Here is a 22,662-nt window from a genome sequence, read left to right on the forward strand (position 1 = left end):
GTTAGCCCCAGCATGTGTGCTTGCGCAATCTCTCTCCTCTTGTGTATGCGTCTTCGAAGGCTGGGTTTTGGCGTTTTTCAAGGTTATGCCCTTTGGCTTATGTAACGCACCAGCCACCTTTGAGCGCATGATGGACTCCAAGGCTTTAAATGGTCAACTTGTCTTTGCTACCTGGATGATGTTATAGTGTTCTCGTCTACGTTCAGCACACAACTTGAGAAACTCTCAGCCATTCTTGGTATTTTTCGCAAGGCTGACCAGCAGCTCAACTCGAAAAAATGATACTTTTGCAGCCGTCAGATAATTGTGCTTGGACATCTCTTTGATGCTTCCAGAATCCGACCTGACCAGGGAAAAATTTGCGCTGCCAAAGACTTTCCTTGGTTGCACTCAGCAAAAGATGTCCGCAGCTTGGTGTCCGGCACACGAGGGATTGGCAGGGAACGCGAGAGCAGACCGTATTGCTCGAGGATTCAATGTCCAAGTAACGGCAGGGCCCAGCAACGACCTTCCACCGAATTCTCGTGACATCTTTTTACATCAAAGGCAGAAGCGGAGAAGTTCTGGACATCCCCACTCAAATTTAAATAGCCAACAGGAGAGGGACTACCGTCGCATTCAGACAAATACATGCCCCAACTGCACAACCTACACAGAATACACCCCACAAGGTTCAATGAGTGCCCGTGATCCACACTAAAACACATCCCATGGGAGAGGCCTCCGCACATAGACAGCCCAATAGTACTCAAACATCCACTCATGAGGAATAGGCACTGGGAGGCATGGCTTGCGGTGAGGGCCGGGAGAGCCAATTGGCTCTTCTGGATCAAGCCCAGCGAGCCGCTCATGCCACCCTGGAATAGGGGCCCCAAATATCGTGCCTTCTTTTATTTATTTTCAATAAAGCTTTTACTCACTCACTCGTAGGCCTTTGCTCTTACGTCCGCCACTTTGTTAAAGATTTTGCAACCATAGCACGGCCTCTCACAGACCTTTTCAAAAAGGTAGGCCTTTTTTGATGGGCCTTCGCTCATCTCACGACTTTATTCACCACCCCACCTACCCTCGGCCACTTTGATGCTTCAGCCCCTACACAGGTGCAAGTGGTCACAGAATTGGTGTTGTTTTGGCGCAAGTTAAGCATGGTCATTACTGTGTTATTGGGTACGCCAGCCGCCTTTTGTCATCTTTAGAGCGCACTCTTTTACCGAGCGAGAGTATCTGGCTCTTGTCTGGGCAGTCATGAAATTCCGTCCCTACCTATATGGCTAGTCTTTTTGTATTGCCACTGACCACCACACTCCACTTTCCACGGAACTACCAAGTTCATTATAAACTGGTTCGACTGCATACGACTTCAACTTGACACCAAACAAACTTCTGAGCATGTTCAGCTGTGCATCTTTCACATTTTGCCGTTGATCTTGTTACATAAGCTTACCAGTTTTTGCAGTGTGTAGAATGCGATGGGTACGTCATGTCTGCTAGCTACCTTTTTGAGCCTATGCGCCATGGTGTGAATATACAGTATAGACCACTTATAACGTAACCGCTTATAGTGCAGGACCGGATATAGTGCGGTCTTTTCAGACTCCCGTAAATTTTCCCATAGCACTCTATGTATACACGTATCGCTTATAGTGCAGTTGCGGGAAACAAAATACCGGTTACAGTGCGGCTGCCTGGGAGAAGTCAGCGGAGACGGCGAACGCTCCCCTCAAACGGGTGCCTCAAGAAGTGCTCGAGGAAGAAAGAGAAACGAAGAGGAGGAGAAGGGCACGTGGTGCGAATGAACAGCCAGTGAGGCTGACACCAGAATCTTGAGTGCGAGTCGTGAAATATCACGGCGCGCATAACGAGCAAGGGCCACGAAACTGCCAAGGCCGGCCTAGCTCGCTTCACGATAACGGCAGTAAACGAAACTTCAGGGAGCGGGCGGCGCCGGCACGGCACGGGGAAGGGCGCACGCAGAGACCGTGGAATGTGAGGGAGGAGGGTGGCAGGGAAGCGGATTTTGGATCGGCAACTCCGCCGCTTCGGTGGCTCCCCTCGCCCTCCCTTGTACCTCCCTCACTTTCGACTGTCACCGTGCGCGCCCGCCGTGCAGGCACCGCCGCTACAGCCGGCCTGGCGGCAGCTCACCGAAGTTTCGTTTTCTGCCGTGGGAAGCGGGCGTTGGCCGGCCTGGGACAGCGCCGCTGCTTCCCTCTGCGCCGTAGCCGCAGCGTGCAAGGTCAACACTTGACTAGAAAGTAGAGGCAGCATAAAGGAGAAAGAAGGGTTCACTGGCATTTTCTACGCGTGGCTACGGTAGCGTGGCTGAGACGTCGGCACGTAGACGCATGTTCCGGCGCAATGCAGAATCGGCGACCTTGCAATTTGAGAGAGGCTGAAATTTCCGCCGCATTTTTTTTTCTTTATTTTTTCTTTTTTTGCCACACGACATTATTGAGGGGTCTCTCCTAAGCTTTTGCTCTATGGCGGGGCTGGCGCAATGCCGGTCGGAGGCGCTGCCGCGTGATTCGGTTCGAATTAACGAGATTCAACTGTAAATTGAATGCAAACGTTCTAGCCGCATTCCTTGACTGTCGCATATGCGTGACGGCTTGGTACACATGTCCTGCATATGTGCGGGCCTTGAAAATTGTTGCTTTGGTTATAGTGCGGTATCGCTTATAGTGCGGATATTCGTGACTCCGGCGACTTACGTTATAAGCAGTCTACACTGTACTGGATAATTGACCAGCCTTTGTTTCCTTCTTCTGGGGTCTGACTTTGTTAGCTTTTCACCCAAACGTCATGAAGTATCTTTCTAGCGATGAAAAAACCCACTTGCTTTTAACACTGCCACCTGCACATACAACCTTTTTAACATCACATGGTCATAGGATTTCTTAATACATCGAGATAAACAGAACTGTGCAACAAGTGTTGAGTGGCCACTGCCATGCAATAACTCCTCAGCCCTTTTTCACCTTTTGTCATATACACCCAGCATGTATGGTGGGCATACATGTAAATTTCTGTCAAGAAATTTCGTAGAAACATACTTTTTGGTAGCTCAAATGTAAAAGTCCTTTGACTACTTCATGGAACGTGTCCAAAACAGAATCTACAATGCTCTGAAATGCTCTACCTTGTCCTGTAAGGAAAAAAAAATGGCAGAAAATCATCAACATTTCTAAAACATCCAACAGCACCCATGTCTTCCATATTATGTTTGAATACATACTCCCCTTTTGCCATGAACAAGTTGCAAAGCAGAAAAGCGATCAGGACCCGATAATTATTCCAACTCTTTGCACATACATGGCGGTTCCTTCATATTCCGCACATAACAACTTTCATAGCAAGTCCAGAAAATCTTGTACTCCAATTGGCTGATGAACTTTCATGCTGCCATAGACATCAATGCTGCCACTTTATTGCTGCACATTGCAGAAAATTATAAAACATGTCTTTGACGTCAACTGAGAAGCATGCTACAGGCGAACTTTTCTCGAATAATTCTATTACCTTCTGCGAACTATCAATACCTAATGGGTCGTCAACTGGAAGCACTGAAAGATGAGCTTTTGAGTACCTTGTTAGTTGGTTTTGCCATGTTTCTTTGTCTCCTACTATGACCCTAAAAGGTTTGTCTTCTTTATGCGTCTTGACAGAGAAGAATGGTCACAGAGTGACCTTCCTGCTGTTTGACATTTTTTTTTGAAGCTTTACCAGGCCAATGTTTCCACAAATCTTGCTTGCATTATTGCATATCTGCTCCAGCACTCCGCAATCGAGATTTGTTGCTGTAAAGTCTTTCAAAATGAACCAACTAGCGCCTGCTTTGAAAATTATTTGTACATACAATGGTTATGCCTATCTTTCCTAAGCATGTCAGGCTTGTACTCAATTTGTTTGGAGCTTATGTTAGAGGGAAGCTCATCAAATAAGCGTCAATGATGTCATGAAATTCATTTCCCATTGTGTTTATCCTTAACGTACACCTGCGCACTGTGTCGAGTATGTTAATACGCACTTTGTAGGTATGTTTGTGTAATAAGCTTTCTTCACTCTTGGACCAGGTGAAACACATGCAGGCCCTATTGATTCTGTTCCTATCTTTCGTCAAAATCCCCATAATTTTTTCATCATGCAGCCTTAAGCGCACTACGACGACAAAAGAATGCTTGACCTTTGAAGTACGCAATTCAATAAAGTCAGAATACAGCGGCTCCAGCTCTACGGTTGCATGCCAGCGACATTGAATGAGGCGGCTACAGTGGAATCTCGATGATACGAATATCACGGGGTCACGAAAAATATTCGTATTAGCCGAAATTCGTATCATCGAAAAACAATTAAAACTAGCTAAATTAAAGAGTCAGTGGTGAACTCACTCAGGCACACATACGTAAAAAGCATTTACAGTATAGAACGTAACCGTCTATAGTGCAGAACTGGCCACAATGCGGCCTTTTCCGACTCCCGTTTACCCTCCCATAGAACTCCGTGTATACGCATACCGCTTACAGTGCAGCCGCGTGAGACGAAATACCGATTATAATGCGGCTTCCGCGGAAAAATCTCGCCGACAAAGGCTGCAGAGAGCACGCTTCTCAACGAGGTGCGCCCACCGATGGGATAGGAGATCAACGAGGGCGATGCAGAGGAGGAGCATATGAGACGTTGTGGGAATCCTCGGGTCCCATAACCGCTGCACGGGCAGCGAACGTCGCGTCAAGCGCATGCGTGACAGGGAGAGTTGGAAGAGGGGAAACTTTCCTTCCGCGGGCGGCGCGCGGGAATCGCAAGCGCTATCAGCGCCACCGGGTGGGTCACGTGAGATCCCACTGATATCGCCCGGGTCTCTTTTGGTCTCCAGCAAGCGGTGACGGCGGCAGTCTCCGCTGTCGCTCCCGTATTCCTGCACGTGGTTAGTCAACCGCGTTCTTGCCGCAGCAAACGCCGCGGCCCCCCCGTATTCCCCAGTTGGTAAGTCGGAAGCCCTTCTTTACCTAGTGTATTATTCTCTTCGAGGGAACCCTCAGCGATGTCAATTATAGCTAGCTGGCCTGCTCGAAGTGTTAGTTGCAGTCGTAATAAATGCTTTCCGAGTGTACACGTGGTTGTCGTCTATTGTTTCCTCGAGCTTGTACCGGACCGCGGTTGATGCCCAGGCATGCGCCAACCGCGGGGCTCGGTGTGTCGAGGCAGAGGGTCGTTGGCATCCCCGCATATCCCGACATTTTGGCGTTCCCAACGTGGGGCAAGCTCTTGGAAAACGGGACGACGATCGGTTCGGATGCGCGGAAGCCTGAAGGCTTTGTCCGGACCAGCGTTAGGCCTCAACCGAAGGCGTGATTGCTAGCTAGATTGGGCATGTTCTTCCTTGAGTGCAGGTTAACGCTGCACTAGTGTCACCGAACTCGTGTAGACGCTGAGATTTGCATCGAGTTTTCTCCTAAGAGTACGCCCGAAGCGAGTGAGTGCAGCAGCCGACGCGGTGGTCGATTTTCCCTGTACATATGTAAATAGCCTCCTTTCTGTATCTTTGGCTCTGGGAGCTGGGTGCCGGAAACACTGGCTAGGACGTCAGCGGGGCGCAGTCCTAGGAGTCTGCTCGGAAGCTGCGTGTTGAGCCGCTGAGCGGGGTCCACTTACCTAGGCCTGCATCTCCTCGCGGCAGCTCATTGGAACCCTTTATGGGTCTTTTGTGGGATTGGTATCCGTCATGGACGCGATTAGGCCTAAGGCTCTGCGGAGCTGCCGGTCGCATGTTCGAAGACGACCATGCCGTGACATTTAGCGGGTGCAACCGGATTCGCTAGTTCTACTATACTCGCCCGAGCGGAGAAACCTCGTTCGAAATAGAAAGCTTATTTTGTTCAGATGAACTCAATATTTTGCGGGCTGAATAACCGAAATCTCGGGGGACCAGAGAGCGCTTTGTTGATACGAGCATCGCCCACTTTCGCGCTGTATCGGCCAGGAAAATTCGGTCGAAGTGAATAACTTCATTCAAACAAACTGGATTGTTTGTTTTTTCTCGTTGCCGCATAAGGCTATGCGGTAGATGGGTGGTTCAGCATTGTGGCAGACGGCCGACGCTGCGGCGGCCTCTACTGCCTTAATTCTAAGTGTTTGTGGAGTGCATTTGAGCGACTTTGCAGAACGAGTGAAGCCGCCTCGACTTGCTATTGCTGCCATGGTCCACGTCCCTGCCTGCTGTCTCGGCCCCTCCCTGTTCGCGGCCCGATGCAGCAGCACATGGCAGCCACAATGAGGGAGGCCCACCATCATACACTCCCATGAGGATGCGTCGATGCGAGGTTGCGTCGGGTGCGTACGGTGCGAGGATGCGTCGCCGCTTCGAGAAAGTCCTGACCCACTGTTCCCGGGTGGACATTGCGGCGCGCATCTTGCGGGCAAGCCATCTTCAGCCCCCGTCATCGTCAACCACTGTGACGGCTGCCACTGTGACGGCCGCATGACAGCACAGGACTGTGCCGCCTATCAACGTGGATTCGGACATTTCCTGCCAGAGTTTATCATCGCATCTGCCCGGATACTTTGTCAATGCCGTCGTTTCAGCGATTTCTCCGCCGTAGGGCAATATTTAAGGGTGGAGGGATGTGGGAATCCTCGGGTCCCATAACCGCCGCACGGGCAGCAAACGTCGCGTCAAGCGCATGCGTGACAGGGAGAGTTGGGAGAGGGGAAACTTTCCTTCCGCGGGCGGCGCGCGGGAATCGCAAGCGCTATCAGCGCCACCGGGTGGGTCACGTGAGATCCCGCTGATATCGCCCGGGTCTCTTTTGGTCTCCAGCAAGCAGCGACGGCGGAAGTCTCCGCCGTCGCTCCCGTATTCCCGCACGTGGTTAGTCAGCCGCGTTCTTGCCGCGGCAAACGCCGCGGCCCCCCCGTATTTCCCAGTTGGCAAGTCGGAAGCCCTTCTTTACCTAGTGTATTATTCTCTTCGAGGGAACCCTCAGCGATGTCAACTATAGCTAGCTGGCCTGCTCGAAGTGTTAGTTGCAGTCGTAATAAATGCTTTCCGAGTGTACACGTGGTTGTCGTCTATTGTTTCCTTGAGCTTGTACCGGACCGCGGTTGATGCGCAGACATGCGCCAACCGCGGGGTTCGGTGTGTCGAGGCAGAGAGCAGTGGACATCCCCCCATATCCCGACAACGTGGAGCATAAGTCCAAGGGCGATAAAATCGTCGCCACGCGCCGTATGTACGAGTGAAAGCGCGCGGAGGACGCGCACCTTCACGGAGAGCGAACACACAGCGGAGATCAAACGACACTTCCGTCGCGCAAGAGGCCATGGGGGTGGCGACACTGTGGTGTGGCACCAAATGTGTATCTTGCAACCGGGCGCAAGGGTAACTGGCAACGCAATCTCCCACGCGAAAGGAGCAAAGCGGGAAGGCAGCGCGGGAGGGAGGGAGGGAGGGAGGGAGGGGGGGGCGGCTTCAACTCTGCCAACAAATGCGTTCGCGCCTATGCCGGCTGTTGGTGTTGTCGCGCGCACCGTATCTTGAAAGCAATCTCCACACGGCTCTGACCTTTGTATGCGCTGTGCTTACGCCGCTCAGTTTTTGCTCGCTCGCTGCACAAAAGGAAAAGCACAAAAGCAACAAAAGCGCCACCGCTTCAAACTGTTCGCGCCCAGTCGCGGCCTCCGCGCTGTCCGGTGCCGCGTCCACGCCTCCGCACTAAAAGAGAATGGGAGAAAGCGCTTGAATGCGCGCTGTTCTCTTTCGCGGCCGTCGGTGAGGCGGCGTTTATTCGTATCAACCGACGTGGGTCGAAAATCGATTCGTAACAACCGTTCTCTAGCACGTTGCAAAGTTCGTATCATCCGGAAATTCGTATTAGCCGTGATCGTATCATCGAGGTTCCACTGTATATGAAAGCATTCCAAGGTTATTACACAAGGTGGCATGCACGCCTGTTTATCCATGCAATAACACATTTACAGTCACAGTTGCACATTTACAGTCACTGACTGGTCTGATTTCTTGGACACTGATGGGGCCACAAAAAATGTCCGAAGAATCACGCAGTCAATAATAATAATAATAATAACAATAAAAAATTCGTCGGCTCTTCCACTCCATGAAGATGGTTAATGAGCGAAACTGAAACATGCGGCCCCAGTGTTTATCCCTGGGTTAATCCCGAGCATTCATTGAAGTATTTCTCAATTGTTAGATTACGCACACGTTCGGCTGCGATGGAGAGAACGACGTCACTGACGGTATGCCCGCAGTCCGCCGTTGTCGCTTGCGTTCGATGTCTCGAGTTTGCTTGGCAGCGTGGTTAGCAGCATTCGCCCACCATTGCCGCTTGCGATTCTTCGAAATTAAATTGCTTCAAAATTAAATCTGTCCGTTACATAAGACAATGAATGGCTCATTCTTCCTTAAGCAATGGCTCATACCCCAGTAAACGCGGCCTCCCCATTACGATGACAGAAGAGAAGTGAAATTCTACACTGGAATGATGAGCGGCAACGCAGCCAGCTGTGGAAGAAGACGACGATGACGAACGCAGGAGCGGTGGCACGAGCGCGTGCCAAACACGAGCCCGAGCGCAACCCAAGGCACGAAGCTGCAGAAGAAGACAACCACGCTCGAACCAATGCTGATAATGATAGTTTTCTGTACACAGGCAATTTCGTCTAGCCATATACGATTTTGCCTAGACATATAGAGCTTCGCTTTAAAAAAATGTTGCTAGAGAAAAATGAATTTTGCTCATTTTTTATGTAAACAGCAAGTTTGTGTGCAGACTTTTGCAAAGCACTTTGTTTCGGTGAAATAATACCCCCTTAAACTTATCGCAGCCGATGCTGCAGAGACATCTCGCATTTGAATTAGCATAGATGAACGTGCATTGCGCACCTCTGCAATGTAGAGATGTTGCATGCAACCTTGACAACGGCAGTTCATGCTGCATTTTGTGAATTCAGCTTGGAGCTGTCGCTTCTGTCCAATAAGCGCACATACGAAGCAGGCCCATTCATAGCACAAATGGTTTCCAGCAGTGCGCACTGACATGGACAGAAAGAGACGACAACACCTGCTCCAGCATGTGTTCTTTTCTGTCTTTGTCAGCACATTCTGCTGGGAACAATTTGCGCTATGTGCAACCAACGAGCTCAGGCAAACACTATTCTGAAGGCCCATTCACGGTTGCCAGCTGGTTGCCCATGCAGAGCTGAAGGTACAACCATACCATAGACATGATATATATCAGGCACGACCACGAATGAGCCACCTGTACAAAAATATTGGTAGCATTTTGTCCACGGCTCCCCAGCAAATTTTGGTCAGGGTCACACAGCCCCGCACTGCCACACTGTCTAGACCCCTGTGCTGCTTCATCGGGTGTTGGCAACTGAAGTTAAGGCTAGGTTGCATCGTTTGTGTCAGCGCCTGTAACTGGTCCATTTCTGCACTGTAGTTTCTTTCATTTGATGCAAGCTGACACAGACCTATTTGCTGCATGGCACTCGGAAAGCCAAAAGACACTTTACGAATGAAAGCAGTGGGGTTTCCACTTGGGCTTGTTAGTTTTCCATTAAGACCGTGTATCATTGCGCGGAAACAACATGGACAAAAGAGGGAACACGTATAACACACACGAAGCGCAAACTATCAACAGTTTATTGCAAGAAGAACATGACCTTTTTTAAACCTTGCCACAGGCAGTACAGCGCATGACACCAAGGGCGGAACCACACCGACACAAAAAGTCAACATGTGCGTGACGTGCTATTCAAATATTTCCTTAGCTGATAAGGTGATAGAGGCCATGCTAATACACTTGTCTTTTAAGTTGTGATGCAGTGGGCCTCAATAATGAGGCGTGTCATTTCATTGTTCGACTTTTCAATGATCATGCACTCTTTGAACTTTGGTCTACAGCCGCATTCGTTTTATGTCGGACAAACGGGCCATTGCATCAACGACTGGCTCTGCGAGCATGCAAACAACGTAAATAACAAGACGAGAGGGTGACCGGCACTTCATTGTGATGAATGCGGCTGTAGACCAAGGTTCAAGGAGTGCATGATCATTGAAAAGTCGAACAATGAGATGACACGCCTCATGACAGCGCATGACACCCCCTTGGTGTCATGCGCTGTACTGCCTCTGGCAAGGTATAAAAAAGGTCACGTTCTTCTCGCAAGAAACTGTTGATAGTTTGCGCTTTGTGTGTTATACGTGTTCCCTCTTTTGTCCATTTTGTTGCCCAAAATGATACACGGTCTTAACCAATGAAAGCAAGGGCACAGGCCATAACCTAAATGGTAGCAACTTGGTTCACGCACATCATTTTTTGCGATCTCCAGTGCGTGAATTATGTACAAGAAATTGAGCAAAGCACTACAGTTGCCATTATATAGATTAGGCGGTGGTGCCGTTGGGAAGTCCAAATAATCGAGCAGGTCCGAAAAATCATGTGTATTGGCCACCCACCATTTCTGTATGGGCCACACCGTAGCCTCCTATTCTGTGCCCACGCAATCACTCTGGGAGCACCGTTCAACCTCCTTGCCTGACCACCTCGCAGGTGGCCCGCCAGGGGCGCTGCTACCCAAGAATAGTTCGCTGGCCGCCGTGCATAGTTAAAGGCACGTGCGCGTCTCCATTAGTGTCAAATCGAGACCATACTCATTTGCCTCGCTTGCCGACAGTTTGCTGGTTTGCTGAGAGATCACCACCTTTCTGCAGCAGTCCAGGGCTGGGAAAAAACTTGTATTCTGCCTTCGATTGACGCGGTGGGCTGCGGCAGGGTATTGAAGGACTGTGGCTGCGGTGACACTATCCGTGCCGCATTGAGGACGCCTAGCACCAACGCGAATGAGAGCCTTCTGGCCAAAAAGAAGACATTGTGGTCCCGAGTGGGTTATGCTACTTTAAGTGATTTGATGGGGCGCTTTGCGAGTTGATACCCAGTGGTATGGCGTATCGTTGTGTACCTGGATGTACCTCGTACAGTAAGAGAAAGGTCCCGGGCATCTCATCTCATGAAATTCCAAGCGCTGAAGAACTTTGAGAGAAGTGGCTCAAAGTTATATCTAGGGGCAATTGGACTCAGAATTTCACCTCCTGCTACTTCACAGTCTGCAGTCGTCACTTCGTTGCGTCTGACTTTAAAGGATGCAAGATAAGAAAACTGAAGAAAGGAGTGGTTCCCAGTGTTTTCAACAAGTACCCAGCGTACTTGCAACCCCGTAGCAAACCCAGTAGGAGTAACGCAGCATTGAAAAACGCGAAGGTGGTGTTTTGGATTGTGTTCCTGTACGAAAACGCGCAAATTTTGAGCAGGTGTCAGAAGAACTGAGTTCCAAAAATGCGCTTTCAAATAATGACGAAGAGCGAAGTAAGAAAACAGGTGAAGCGGAATCTCCTTCCGAAAGCGGCTCGTATATGACTGTCACAACATGCAAAATTAATGTGAGCAGTGCAAGCACAAGTGCCCTACCGAACCTCAGTCTCAGTCATTAAACATCAGAAGTGGAGAACGTGACCGCAAATCGCAGATACAGAGACTAAAAAAGTCTGTGGATAAGTACAAAGAAGAACGCCAGAAGCTGAAGGAAGATTGTAACGTCATTGCATTTCTAGAAGTCTCAAAAAAAAAGGCTGACAAAAACGACCTTGGTGCTTCAGTACTCTTAGAACAAGTGAAACATTACTGCAAAGTGAAGCAGACTTGGTCAGAACTGACTATACGTCATGCTGTTGTAATGCGCAACATATCAACACGAGCGTACGAACATATGAGGAGCGAAGGAATATTGCATCTGCCTAGTAGAAGTACACTGCAGCCTTACCTCGGATCTTCAGGTGGAGAATTTGGCATTACTCACCTGGTAAAGGAAAGACTGTCCGCGGAACTCGCCAATTACAATTTTCCACAAGCTCGCATGTGCTCTCTGATAGTTGACGAAATGAGCATAAAGCAGTGGCTGCTGTACCTCAAGCAAAAAGACGCTTTTATCGGAGAAGTTGATTATGGAGACGTCCTTCCACTGTAAAGCACAATTGACCCTGTGCTAGCGAATACGTTGCTGTGCTTCGTACTGAACAGACTTTCAGTTCGATTTAGAATTCCCATGGCGTACTTCTTCACAAAGAACTGTACTGGCGGAGAACTTCACACAGTTATGCGCCGCGTCCTAAAGGAAACTGAATCCGTTGGCTTTCTTGTGGTTTGCATCGTCAATGATAATCATAAGATTAATGTCGTAGCGTTTCAAATGCAAACATGGTCCACTGTATACCACATCCTGAAAGCTCAGATTGCAAGTTATTTTTGGCTTTTGATCAATGTCATTTGATCAAAAACGTGAGATCACAATCTTTGGCACGTGACCTTGGCAAAGATAGCGTCATAACATCCGAGTACGTCAAGGAGCTATGCAAGATGCAACAAGACAGCATCATTAAGCCTGTTCGATTTCTCACGAGGAAGCATGCCTTCCCGAGCAATATTGAAAAAATGAATGTCAAAAGAGCGGTTCCACTGCTCTCGCCTCCTGTCACGGCAGCGCTGAAGTTATTGGAAGAACAGGCGGGCCACACCTGTGATGCAAGTTTTGGGGCTGTCAGAGAAACAGCAGTCTTGATGGAAACCATGCACAGATGGTGGACATAAGTAATCGTTCACAGCACCGTCCACAAAATTAACCCAGACTTCAAGCAGTTCGACAACGAAAATGACGAGCATCTGCACTGGCTGGAAACAAAGTTTGTACAATATTTGGAAGAGTTGAAGTGGCAGTCCACGGTAAAACATTTTCTGACCAAAGAAACGTACGAAGCCTTGCTTATCACCACTCGCTCAAACAAGAAATGCATCAGATACTTGCTGAGAGAGATGCACTTTCAATTTGTTCTGACTAGAACGCTCTCGCCTGACGCCATTGAATCTTTTTTTGGGTGGTTGAGGAGGTCAGCTGGAAGCAACGACCAGACAGACGCACAAGGAGTTTTTTGTGGAATAGAAAAGTCTCTGAAGACAGGCATTGCGTCAACATCAAAAAGCAGCAATATGGTGGACACAGAAGACAGCACATGCTCGTCGCTACGCTGGCAACTGAGCATAAGTACTCCGCCAGAACCATCCGAAGAATTTCCCAAAGAGGGGATAGCAGCGCTGGTCAACCACATTACCAGGCACAAAGCAATGCTTCGTTTGCCAGAATGTGCAGCACTAGCAATGGTTGGCGGATACCTGTCGAGAGCTGTTAATGAGCAGGTGTCTTGCAAAGAATGCCTTAGTTTGTTGACAAAGCCCAAGCCCTTGGCACCGTCAGATTCTCTGATTAGGCTTCAAGACAGAGGCAGTCTGTTGTATCCGTCAGACGAACTCGTAGTTATGCTGAACTCTTTGCACAAGTATGCTGAAGTAGTGCTCGCTAAGCGAAGAAATTTTAAGCAGCCACTGAGGGAGACTGTCGTGAATGCTGCTCAAGTGCTGCGAGAGCGTGAACTATTCAAGCGTTCAGTGTCTGAGCATCCCGAGAAGCTGTTTGAGATCATGGTGACAAAGTTCAACCCGCCTCTATTCACTAATTTTGCCCCAAAGATAACGGACAAGAACGACATTGCAAAAATTTTTTCACAGAAGCCTCTGTCACTAAAGTTCCACAACCTTTGAATCCAAATGATGGAAATAAAAGTGTTTGTTGTGCAGTTATTAGAGCCGATGTTTTTTTCCCACACTGACATACAATATGTAGGAGGACGTGACGGCGGCCGTATTCAAAAAGGTGAAGGCGGCGAGCCGAGCGGCGGCTGCGACGACCAGTGTGGTTAGCTTCTAGAACGACAATGCGCGTGCCAAGCTTGCGCCGCGAGCACCAGCTGTGCTTCTTTATTTTCTTCTCTTTTTCAGCAGGCACCAAGGCGCCGGCTGTGAGCGCTGACAATAGCGCTCCGCATTACGGCATCGGTTGGAGCTACAAATACATATGTAATAATAAGCAGAAGGAAAATGAAGCTTCATAGTAGTACAGATAAGAGCTGTGATTTTCCTTTCATTGTTCTTTGTATTTTTTCTGTGGCAGAGGCAATTCGCAGCGGCTTATACGCGTCTGTGTTCGTGTTAAACGCCTGCAAATGTCATAAAATGATAGAATCAGCACCGATTTAAAAAAATAGCATGATATTGTAATTACGTAAGATGAAACGTAATTACAATAGAACTGCAAGTGTATCTGCCATGAAAACTAACCTTTCGCTTAGTCTACTTTCTTCTCGTCGCAAAATCGCACGCCTAGTTCTTTTTCACAAGCTATACCATCATTCAACACTGCGCAATGATTTCATTTTTCAGCCACAATACATATCGCCTCGAATCGACCATCGTTTTAAGGTTGGCCTCGAATCATGTCACACTAAAACTTTTTTGCAATCATTTTTCCTTCGGTCATCCACGGAATGGAACCACCTTCCCGCTGAAATCGTATCCATTCACGATAACCAAAGGTTTCGAGCGGCTTTAGCTAACATTGTATAATCGAAGCATTTTTCCTACTATATGTTTGTAACCTAAGTGCATTTCGTATTTACCATTTTACTATCGTACTTTGCTACCAATTTCTTACGACGATTTAATCCTAGCTAAAACTGTATAATCAGAAGCCTTTGTACTTGAACGTTCTAACTGCTTTTTCATTATTGTTTTTTTATGTTCATTTGCTGTAACCCACTCCCCTCTTTAATGCCTCTGGCCCTGAGGGTAATAATAAATAAATAAATAAATAAATAAATAAATAATAAATAAATAATATATATTGTCACGTAGTAGTGACGCTGAAGAAAACAGTCGTAAAACTCCGTACGACGAAACTGGTTGTTTATTGGGCGAACCTGTGCCCACAAAAGCAAGGTACACTCAAAGCACAAGGATAGCGGCGAACACAGTCGGCGATCGTCGAAAATCTGATCAGCGGCGAAACGCGTCGGCTTTTATACCTGAGTCATCGAAGGTTCTAGATTAATCCCTGATGCCCGCGTGTCTTCCAGAAAGTTCTAGAGAATTCGCGTCAGTCATGCAATCAGATAACATAAGCGTCGGTGAAAACAGGCAATGGAAAGAAGCATCGATAACGTTCTAGAAACTTCCCATACAGGCGCGTCCTGCGCCGAGCGATAACGTTTAACATTTGTTAGCCGGTGGAAAGCGGCCACCGGTGAAAGATAAACATCTATACGTGTCAATATGGTTATGCTACACCGCACGCCGCAGTAGAGCGTCCTGTATTTCTATTCTGCGGTAGCACCGCCAACTGGTAGTGAGCGACGTAACTAGGTGTGACGACCACTTCCCTGCGTTCTCGGCGCCGGTGGGCAGGCATGACATATATAGGAGACTATGGCCAAACGTCAGGAAAAAATTAAATCCAAACTTTAAAAAAAGAGAAAAGAAAAAGCTGTGCTTCTTGCGTTGCACAGGGTGGAACTGCCCAAAGTTATTTTGGAGCAATTTTTGGAGCAACTAAAATAGTGTTTTGGAGCAGGTTGGAGCAGACAAAATTGCATTTTGGAGCGCTTTGGAGCAGGCCAGTCTAAATTTTGGTGGAATAATGAATTCGGCAGCGCACTTCGAAAGCAGGATGAAACACAGAATGAACGAACGCTAAGCTAGAAGCACGCTTTGTAGCTAAAGCGTACTGGAATATGGAAGAATGGCACGGCACATGCGAGCGGTGGCACGGCACATGCTTTCCTGTAAAGCCGAAAACATTGGTAGCACTACAATGGAACTATATATTACGACACCACCGCTCATGAGAGTAGAAAATGCTCTCAAATTAGGAGGTCCAATCGACACTGTAACAATTTATGGGTCACCAAATGTCACCGCAGATCCAGAGAGCCGCAAACAACCCTGGGTTGGTATAACGTAAAACTATTCCAATCTGCATTTATTGTGATAGCAATTTATACGGACACTCCAGGCGTATTTCTGCCGTCGGCGTCACTGTGACATCCCGTATGAAGTCCAGGGGCAATAACATAGTCGCAGGCATGCCGTATGCTGTATGTGCGAGTGAAAGCGTGCGTGAGCCAACGATGGCGGCTCGATCTCGTGCGCACAAGAAAGGAAAGTGGGCAAAAAGCGCGCCGTTTTCCGTCGCGCACCAGGCAGAAAGGGGGGTTCTACTCCGGTGGCTGCTGGGTAAGGCGCAGCCCCTACCTTGAAAGTGGCCTGCGATGGGGACAGAGTGCAAGTGCTGATAGCTTCGTGTGCGCTGTGTTTTCGCCGCTTAGTTCGCATTGAAGCGAGAGGCAGCACGAAGGTCAATTCGCTCGCTGCTGCTGTGCTTCCTCACTCCAGTGTTTTGACAGCGAGTTTCCGTGGTCATTGGGTGAGATGTGTTCACGTTTGCTTGTGCGTGTGACACCGTGCTTGTTAATTTAGTTAGTAAGCGAATGCTTGTTTACAAGTTTATACTGCCGATAAAACTATCCTTATTTTGTATAGCTGTCTACTAATCTGCTATTGCAACAGATGCTTCGCCTTTCGGGCGAAACTGCAACTTTTATTCCAAATCCGCTCTTTGTGATAGGTCAAACTAGCTCAGGCCTCACCCATACGGAGAAAAAGAACAGATTGATTGAATAGTTTTATGTTATACCAGCCCTGGGTACAGAGAAGCCCACCACTGCACCCGCTGCAGCATGCCCTCAACCTACTTTTTGTAGTAGAGTTGCGATCTGGGTCAGTTGGTACATAATCTTGAGTATTAAACCAGTCGAAAGATGAAGTACAGAGAAGAGATGTGGTACACACAACGACTGGACTAACAACTGTGCTTTATTGAAAAACCCGTATCCCCAGAAAACAAGGCGAGCATGCGCAGCTCGAGAAACCAACACCCACATACAAACTAACGTTGATTGTGATAGGCCGCCTTGCTAGCGCCAGTGCGATAGGAAACTTAGTTCCTTCTGCATCAGTGACATAGAGGTGGTATTGATGTATGCTGATATGGTAAGCTTCGAGAATTTCATGCTCCGTCTTGCCCTTGCCTCTACCAAGGATTTTAACATTCGAAAAAAGTGGGACGCAGCCGCATTCCTGACAATGGCGAGGCAAATTTGCTCCATCAGAGGTGTTCCAAGAATTGTAATGCTCTCGCAGCCTCTCATTAATACACCGGCCACCGTAGTAGTTTTCAAGGACTCCCTGTTCATACAGAAGAAAGGAATTTGTATAGGGGCTAGCAGTTGCACCAGTCCTATGCCAGATATTTTTAGTGAAGTTGGACAACATACTTCAAGGCTCCGTTCTTGATAAACGTGTGTGCGCCAAGTTTTCAGTTGACAATTTCTTGATTATTTTAAATCTTTCACCTAATGACTCCTTGCCTGTCGTAGTAGACCAGGTTTTAACAACGGTCTTTAAAGCTTGCTCGAGTGCACATTGCTTTACACATGAACTGCCCACTAACCACTCGAAGATTTTTAGTAATTGAACTAACTTTTCTTGACGATGGCCATGTGTGCTGGTTCAAAATCAAGTTTTGACAACCAGTTCAAGCGTTTGGTTGCCGCTGGTTTCCCAAAGCGCTTTTGAACACAGTGGCAGAAACGTTGCTGCAACAGACGCAAGAGAAGAAAAAAGGGCTGACCCAACAGCAGCTGAACGGAAAAGACTTGAAGTGATGCCCTATGTTTCTCACAACGTCAAGAAAGTTGCTACGAGGCAGGGCGGGGCTCCATGCAAACTTTCAGGCCTTTGCTCACGTGTTGCGCATGGCACCCCCGTGTGTCAGGACAACCGTTACATTCCTTGCACGACACATGTGGTGTACGAGCTTCCGCTGAATTGCGAAAAAGTTTACATTGGTCAAACAGGCCGGTGTATTACCGTAAAAACCCGCGTATAATATGGACCCGCAATACGGACCGAGGTGTTATTTGGGGATAGCAATAACGAAAAAAAAAGTTTTCACCCGCATATAATGCGAGCGAGGAAAACCCACAGAAAGCATTGACAATCTAATCTCGTTAATTTGAACGTGCTTAATTCGAATTAACGCTGTGGTCCCGTCAAAGTTATGTGTATTACTATGGGCGAAAACGCCGGTAATTCGAACGCGAAAGCATTTGCGACGGTTAATTCGAACATACGGCGCACCAACAATGCCCTCAGCAGCGCTCCAAATCACACGGCGGCGCCTCCGACCGGCATTGCTCCGACACCGCCATAGAGCAAAAGCTTAGGATAGACCCCTCAACGCCACGCGGAGAAAAAGAAAACGAAAAAAAAAAAAAAACGCGCGGCGACAATTTCAGTCTCAAATAGCAAGGTCACCGTTTCACTGTCGCGCCGGAACACGCTTGTAGGAGCCGACGTCTCGGCCAACTTCCCGACAACGGCAGAAAACGAAACTTCAGGGAAAGGGCTAAGTTGGTGCCGCGCCGACGGGAGCGGCGGCGGGCGCGCGCGGAGCCAGTCAAAGGTGAGAGGAGCTACGAGGGAGTTGACAGGGATGGCGAGGGGAGCCACTGCCACCGAAGCGACGGCGTTGCCAAGGCCAAATGCGCTTATCTGCCGCCATTGCAACTTTGCAACTGGGGTGTCATCCGAGCCGTGAACGCTGCCTTCGGTGACGCCGAAGTGCCTCCCTGCGGCGCAATTTCCGATGGCCTCGGCAGCTAAAATAACTTTCCTTTTAAAGGCAGCTGGGTACTACTTTCACGGTCCTGACATCGTGCGACATAGACTAGCGAACATGCCGATTCTTAGCATGGTCAAAACGGCGCCCGTTGGAAGCCTACCGACGCCACCGCAAGATGACGCATACTACGCTACGAGTCTTGATGATGATAGCAGTGAGCAAAAACGAACCCGAAACTGCAAATTTTACGCAGAAAATTTTGGGATCCGCATATAATACGAGGCAGAAATTTTACATGGTAAAATTTAGAAAAAAACCTTGTATTATATGCGGGTTTTTACGGTAATGAGAGGCTGCGAGAGCACTACAATTCTTGGAACACCTCTGATGGAGCAAATTTGCCTCGCCATTGTCAGGATTGCGGCTGCGTCCTGCTTTTTTCGAATGTTAAAATCCTTGGTAGAGGCAAGGGCAAGACGGAGCATGAAATTCTCGAAGCTTACCATATCAGCATGCATCAGTACTACCTCTATGTCACTGATGCAGAAGGAACTAAGTTTCCTATTGCACTGGCGCTAGCAACGTGGCCTATCACAATCAACGTTAGTTTGTATGTGAGTGTTTCCTGAGCGGTTTCCTGAGCTGGCGCATGCTCGCCTGGTTTTCCTGGGAGACGGGGTTTTTCAATAAAGCACAGTTGTTAGTCCAGTCATTGTGTGTGCCACATCTCTTCTCTGTACTTCATCTTTTGACTGCTTTAATACTTTTTGTAGTTTTGTGCCTCAGCTAGGGAGCGCTGCGCCGCTCGGCCCACTCAATTGTGTTCTTGTAGACCCAGGCCATTCCGACAGCAACGACAACAGCCGGGAGTGGCTGTTCTGGTGCAGCATGGCACAATTTCGGTCAATTTTCTGTGTTTGGCACCGTCTGGCGCAGGAATTTGCATTTGTATCAAAATGGCACAATTGGCGTAGGAGTCCAACCCCTGGTTGCAGTATGTTTTGTTGTCTTAATTTTGTGCCAAATGCGGGTACCTTTCTTTGTTAAGTGTGCATAAAGTAATTTTTTTAAATTTATAAATACACCACAGGTTCCAATCGGAACATTGAGTGATGGGGGAGGAAGTACAACAAAATAACATGATTACATAAAGCATTAACAGGAACAAGGGAACGTTATTATAGTGACTACAAAAATTCTATAGAATACCCAACACCACTTTTACAAGACGTGTGAGTGCAAATTCTCGCGGAATGTTTCACGGTTAGTGATGGAAACAAGGCTATCAGGAAGATCATTCCAGAGTGCTATGGCTTGTGGTAATGCTGAGGAATTGAAAGCTTTAGTTCTACCAAATATTCGTGTGAGGCTGAGGTGATTATGAAGACGCCTAGAAGTACGTAGTGGGGTTAGAAGGGGCAATTTGTGTTGTGTTGTACCGTGAATGTATTTGTGTATCAGACATAACAGAGCTATTTTTCTACGGGTACATAATGCTTGAAGGGAACAGACTACTTTAATTTGAGTGACACTGGAGTGCCGGTCGTAGTTGGATGAGATGAATCTGGCGGCTCTGTTTTCTATTGCTTCTAACATTGAAATGAGGTAATCTTGATGAGGTGGCCAGATTGGCGAGGCGAATTCAAGCTGCGCACGAACAAAGGTTACATAAGCAATTTTGTGTGTGCCAGCGAGTGAGTGACTTAGGTTGCGACGTAAATAACCTAATGTTTGGGATGCGTTTGCGCATATGCTCATAACATGTGCTTTCCATGAAAGATTACATGTGAGATTTAAGCCCAATTACTTATATGACTGTGCCCGAGGCACTGGAGAGTTGTTTATTGTGTACGAAAAATTAGAATTTGACTGTTTACGAGAAAATGATACTACTTTGCACTTTGACAAATTGAGGGTCATTAGCCAATTGCAACACCAGGAATAGAAAAGACTAAGATTGTTTTGAAGGCAGATGTGGTCATCAGGACTTTAATAGCTCTATATATAATGCAATTGTCGGCAAAAAGTCGCATGCAAGAGGAAATGTTAGAGGGTAAGTCATTAATGTAAATTAGAAAAAGCAGAGGACCGAAAACCCTGTGGTACACCAGAAGGCATATCAGAAAGAGAAGAAGAATTTACTACTGTTACCTGCCTACGTAATGTCAAAAAATTTAGAAGCCAAGATAGTGTTAATGAGTCAAGTCCAAGAGAAGATAATTTTGAAATGAGCCTAGAATGAGCATTGCGATCAAATAAGTAATCGAGAAAGATACAATCAGTTTGAAGGTTATTATCCATGTCAAAATGCAGGTCGGATGTGAATTCAAATAGCTGGGTGTCTCACGAAAATGATTTTCTGAACCCATGCTGATTAACAAAGAAGAAGTTGTTAGACTCGAGGTGGTTAAAAATATTAGATGCAATTATATGTTCGAGCAATTTGCAACAGATGCAAGTTAGTGAGATAGGGTGGTAATTTTCCGACAAATTCTTGTTACCACTTTTGAACATGGGAACTATTTTGCCAACTTTCCAGTCATCCGGCAGCAGTCCTAATGATAACGACTGCATGAAAATGATGCATAGGATTTGGCTAGAGATGGACAAGGTATTTTTGCTGCTTTCAAGTTATAAAGATTTGAGAGTTGATGTCCTGTCTTTGCAAGTTCATTGTTTGGTGCACTGTGTCACCACTATAAGCAGTATGCAACTTGCCAAATGATATCCATGGTGATTTGCATGGTTTCTGTGATGCGCAATTTTTTTTTCCCCAATTACAAGCAGACACACCTTTCCACAAATTTTGACAAAACGAATCCCACTGAAAAGATTACATTTCCATTTCTGTCTCCGGCAGTCTCCTAAGTGGAAGTGTAGAGAGGCTACAGGGTTTACTTTTTCTTTTTTTCCACCTGACCGCTGAATTAACATCTTACTCTTTGTAAAGCAGTCACTTGATGGTGCGGGTAAAGAGTGTTGTCATAAGACATTTTCAGTAATGTCTCAGTTGATAAAATGTTTTGAATGCATAAATTAATTGAGACATTCTCTTCCTGAACTGTATGTCGACAGCGCAGCAACAAAAGACGAGCGACCACAGGAAGAACAATTTTTCAACACTAGGAGCATTGGGTACCACAGAAACATGCTCAGCAGATGCCATATTTAGGGATGCTGCAAGCCGCCCGGAGGGCATGCCCATATGAAAGGCAAGCAGGCTGCAATGTGAACAGGAACTGCTGCACGCACCTGCAGCTGTTGCCGTTGGTGGCAGAGGTGGTGGTGACTGGGGTCGCCTGGGCACAGCCGACGTGCGACGCAAGCGGCGACGTCGCTGTGGCCGTGACCCTGCGTGCGACCGACACAAAACAAGTCCAACTAAGTGCTCAAACTTTACACTCGATTAATTCGATTACATAATTCCCAGTGCATAAATAAATTATGGCAGTTTCGACTATGCTTGTCGCTAAATCTAGACAATGTTTGGCAAGTATTTGCACACAGTGTTTACTGTGCCCACCCACACATAAAGTGAACGCCTTTTCCAAAGGCCTGTTTGTGCAGCTTTCGTTGTGCCCACATTGTTTGTGAATGCGGCGCTTGGCCAAGGCATGCCGAACACCTTTCCTCTTGGTGCCATTTGTAACAAAACTATTCCTCGAAGCATGGCGGGATAAATGGCAGGCACAGCACACCTGCATTGCTCTCAGGTGGTGCTGAAAGTGTGACAAAACGTCTCACTCGTCGCAGCCATGCACCAATTCGAGTGGACAGCAAGCAGTAGCACAACTTGGTACAATGGTCAAGCTTCTAGGGCCACAGGCAGGCTTCTCGTGGTGATTTAGCACAACTGATGGCAGGGAATTTAATGCAAGTAAGTTCACTAAGAGAAAGCTACTGGCACATTCCAGTAATAATAGCATGCTTGCCCCTGTGGCGTGGAGCACAGTTGAACACTGGGCTTCTAATCTGAAGGTCGATGGCTCGAATCCTCCTCCAGTCCACTACATT

The 22,662-nt window shown here is 47.6% G+C and overlaps 1 protein-coding gene across 1 annotated transcript in view; it reads right to left on the reverse strand.

Annotated features, from left to right (window-relative positions):
* Nucleotides 1-22,662, reverse strand: part of LOC119445364 (ephexin-1) — a 127,791-nt gene that overhangs the window by 97,243 nt on the left and 7,886 nt on the right. Inside the window, exon 5 of the mRNA XM_037709671.2 lies at nucleotides 21,901-21,999. Coding sequence (XP_037565599.1) covers nucleotides 21,901-21,999 — 99 coding nt within the window. The remainder of the gene's footprint in view (nucleotides 1-21,900; nucleotides 22,000-22,662) is intronic.

This window comes from Dermacentor silvarum, chromosome 3, assembly GCF_013339745.2.
Source record: "Dermacentor silvarum isolate Dsil-2018 chromosome 3, BIME_Dsil_1.4, whole genome shotgun sequence".
Classification (NCBI taxonomy): domain Eukaryota; kingdom Metazoa; phylum Arthropoda; class Arachnida; order Ixodida; family Ixodidae; genus Dermacentor; species Dermacentor silvarum.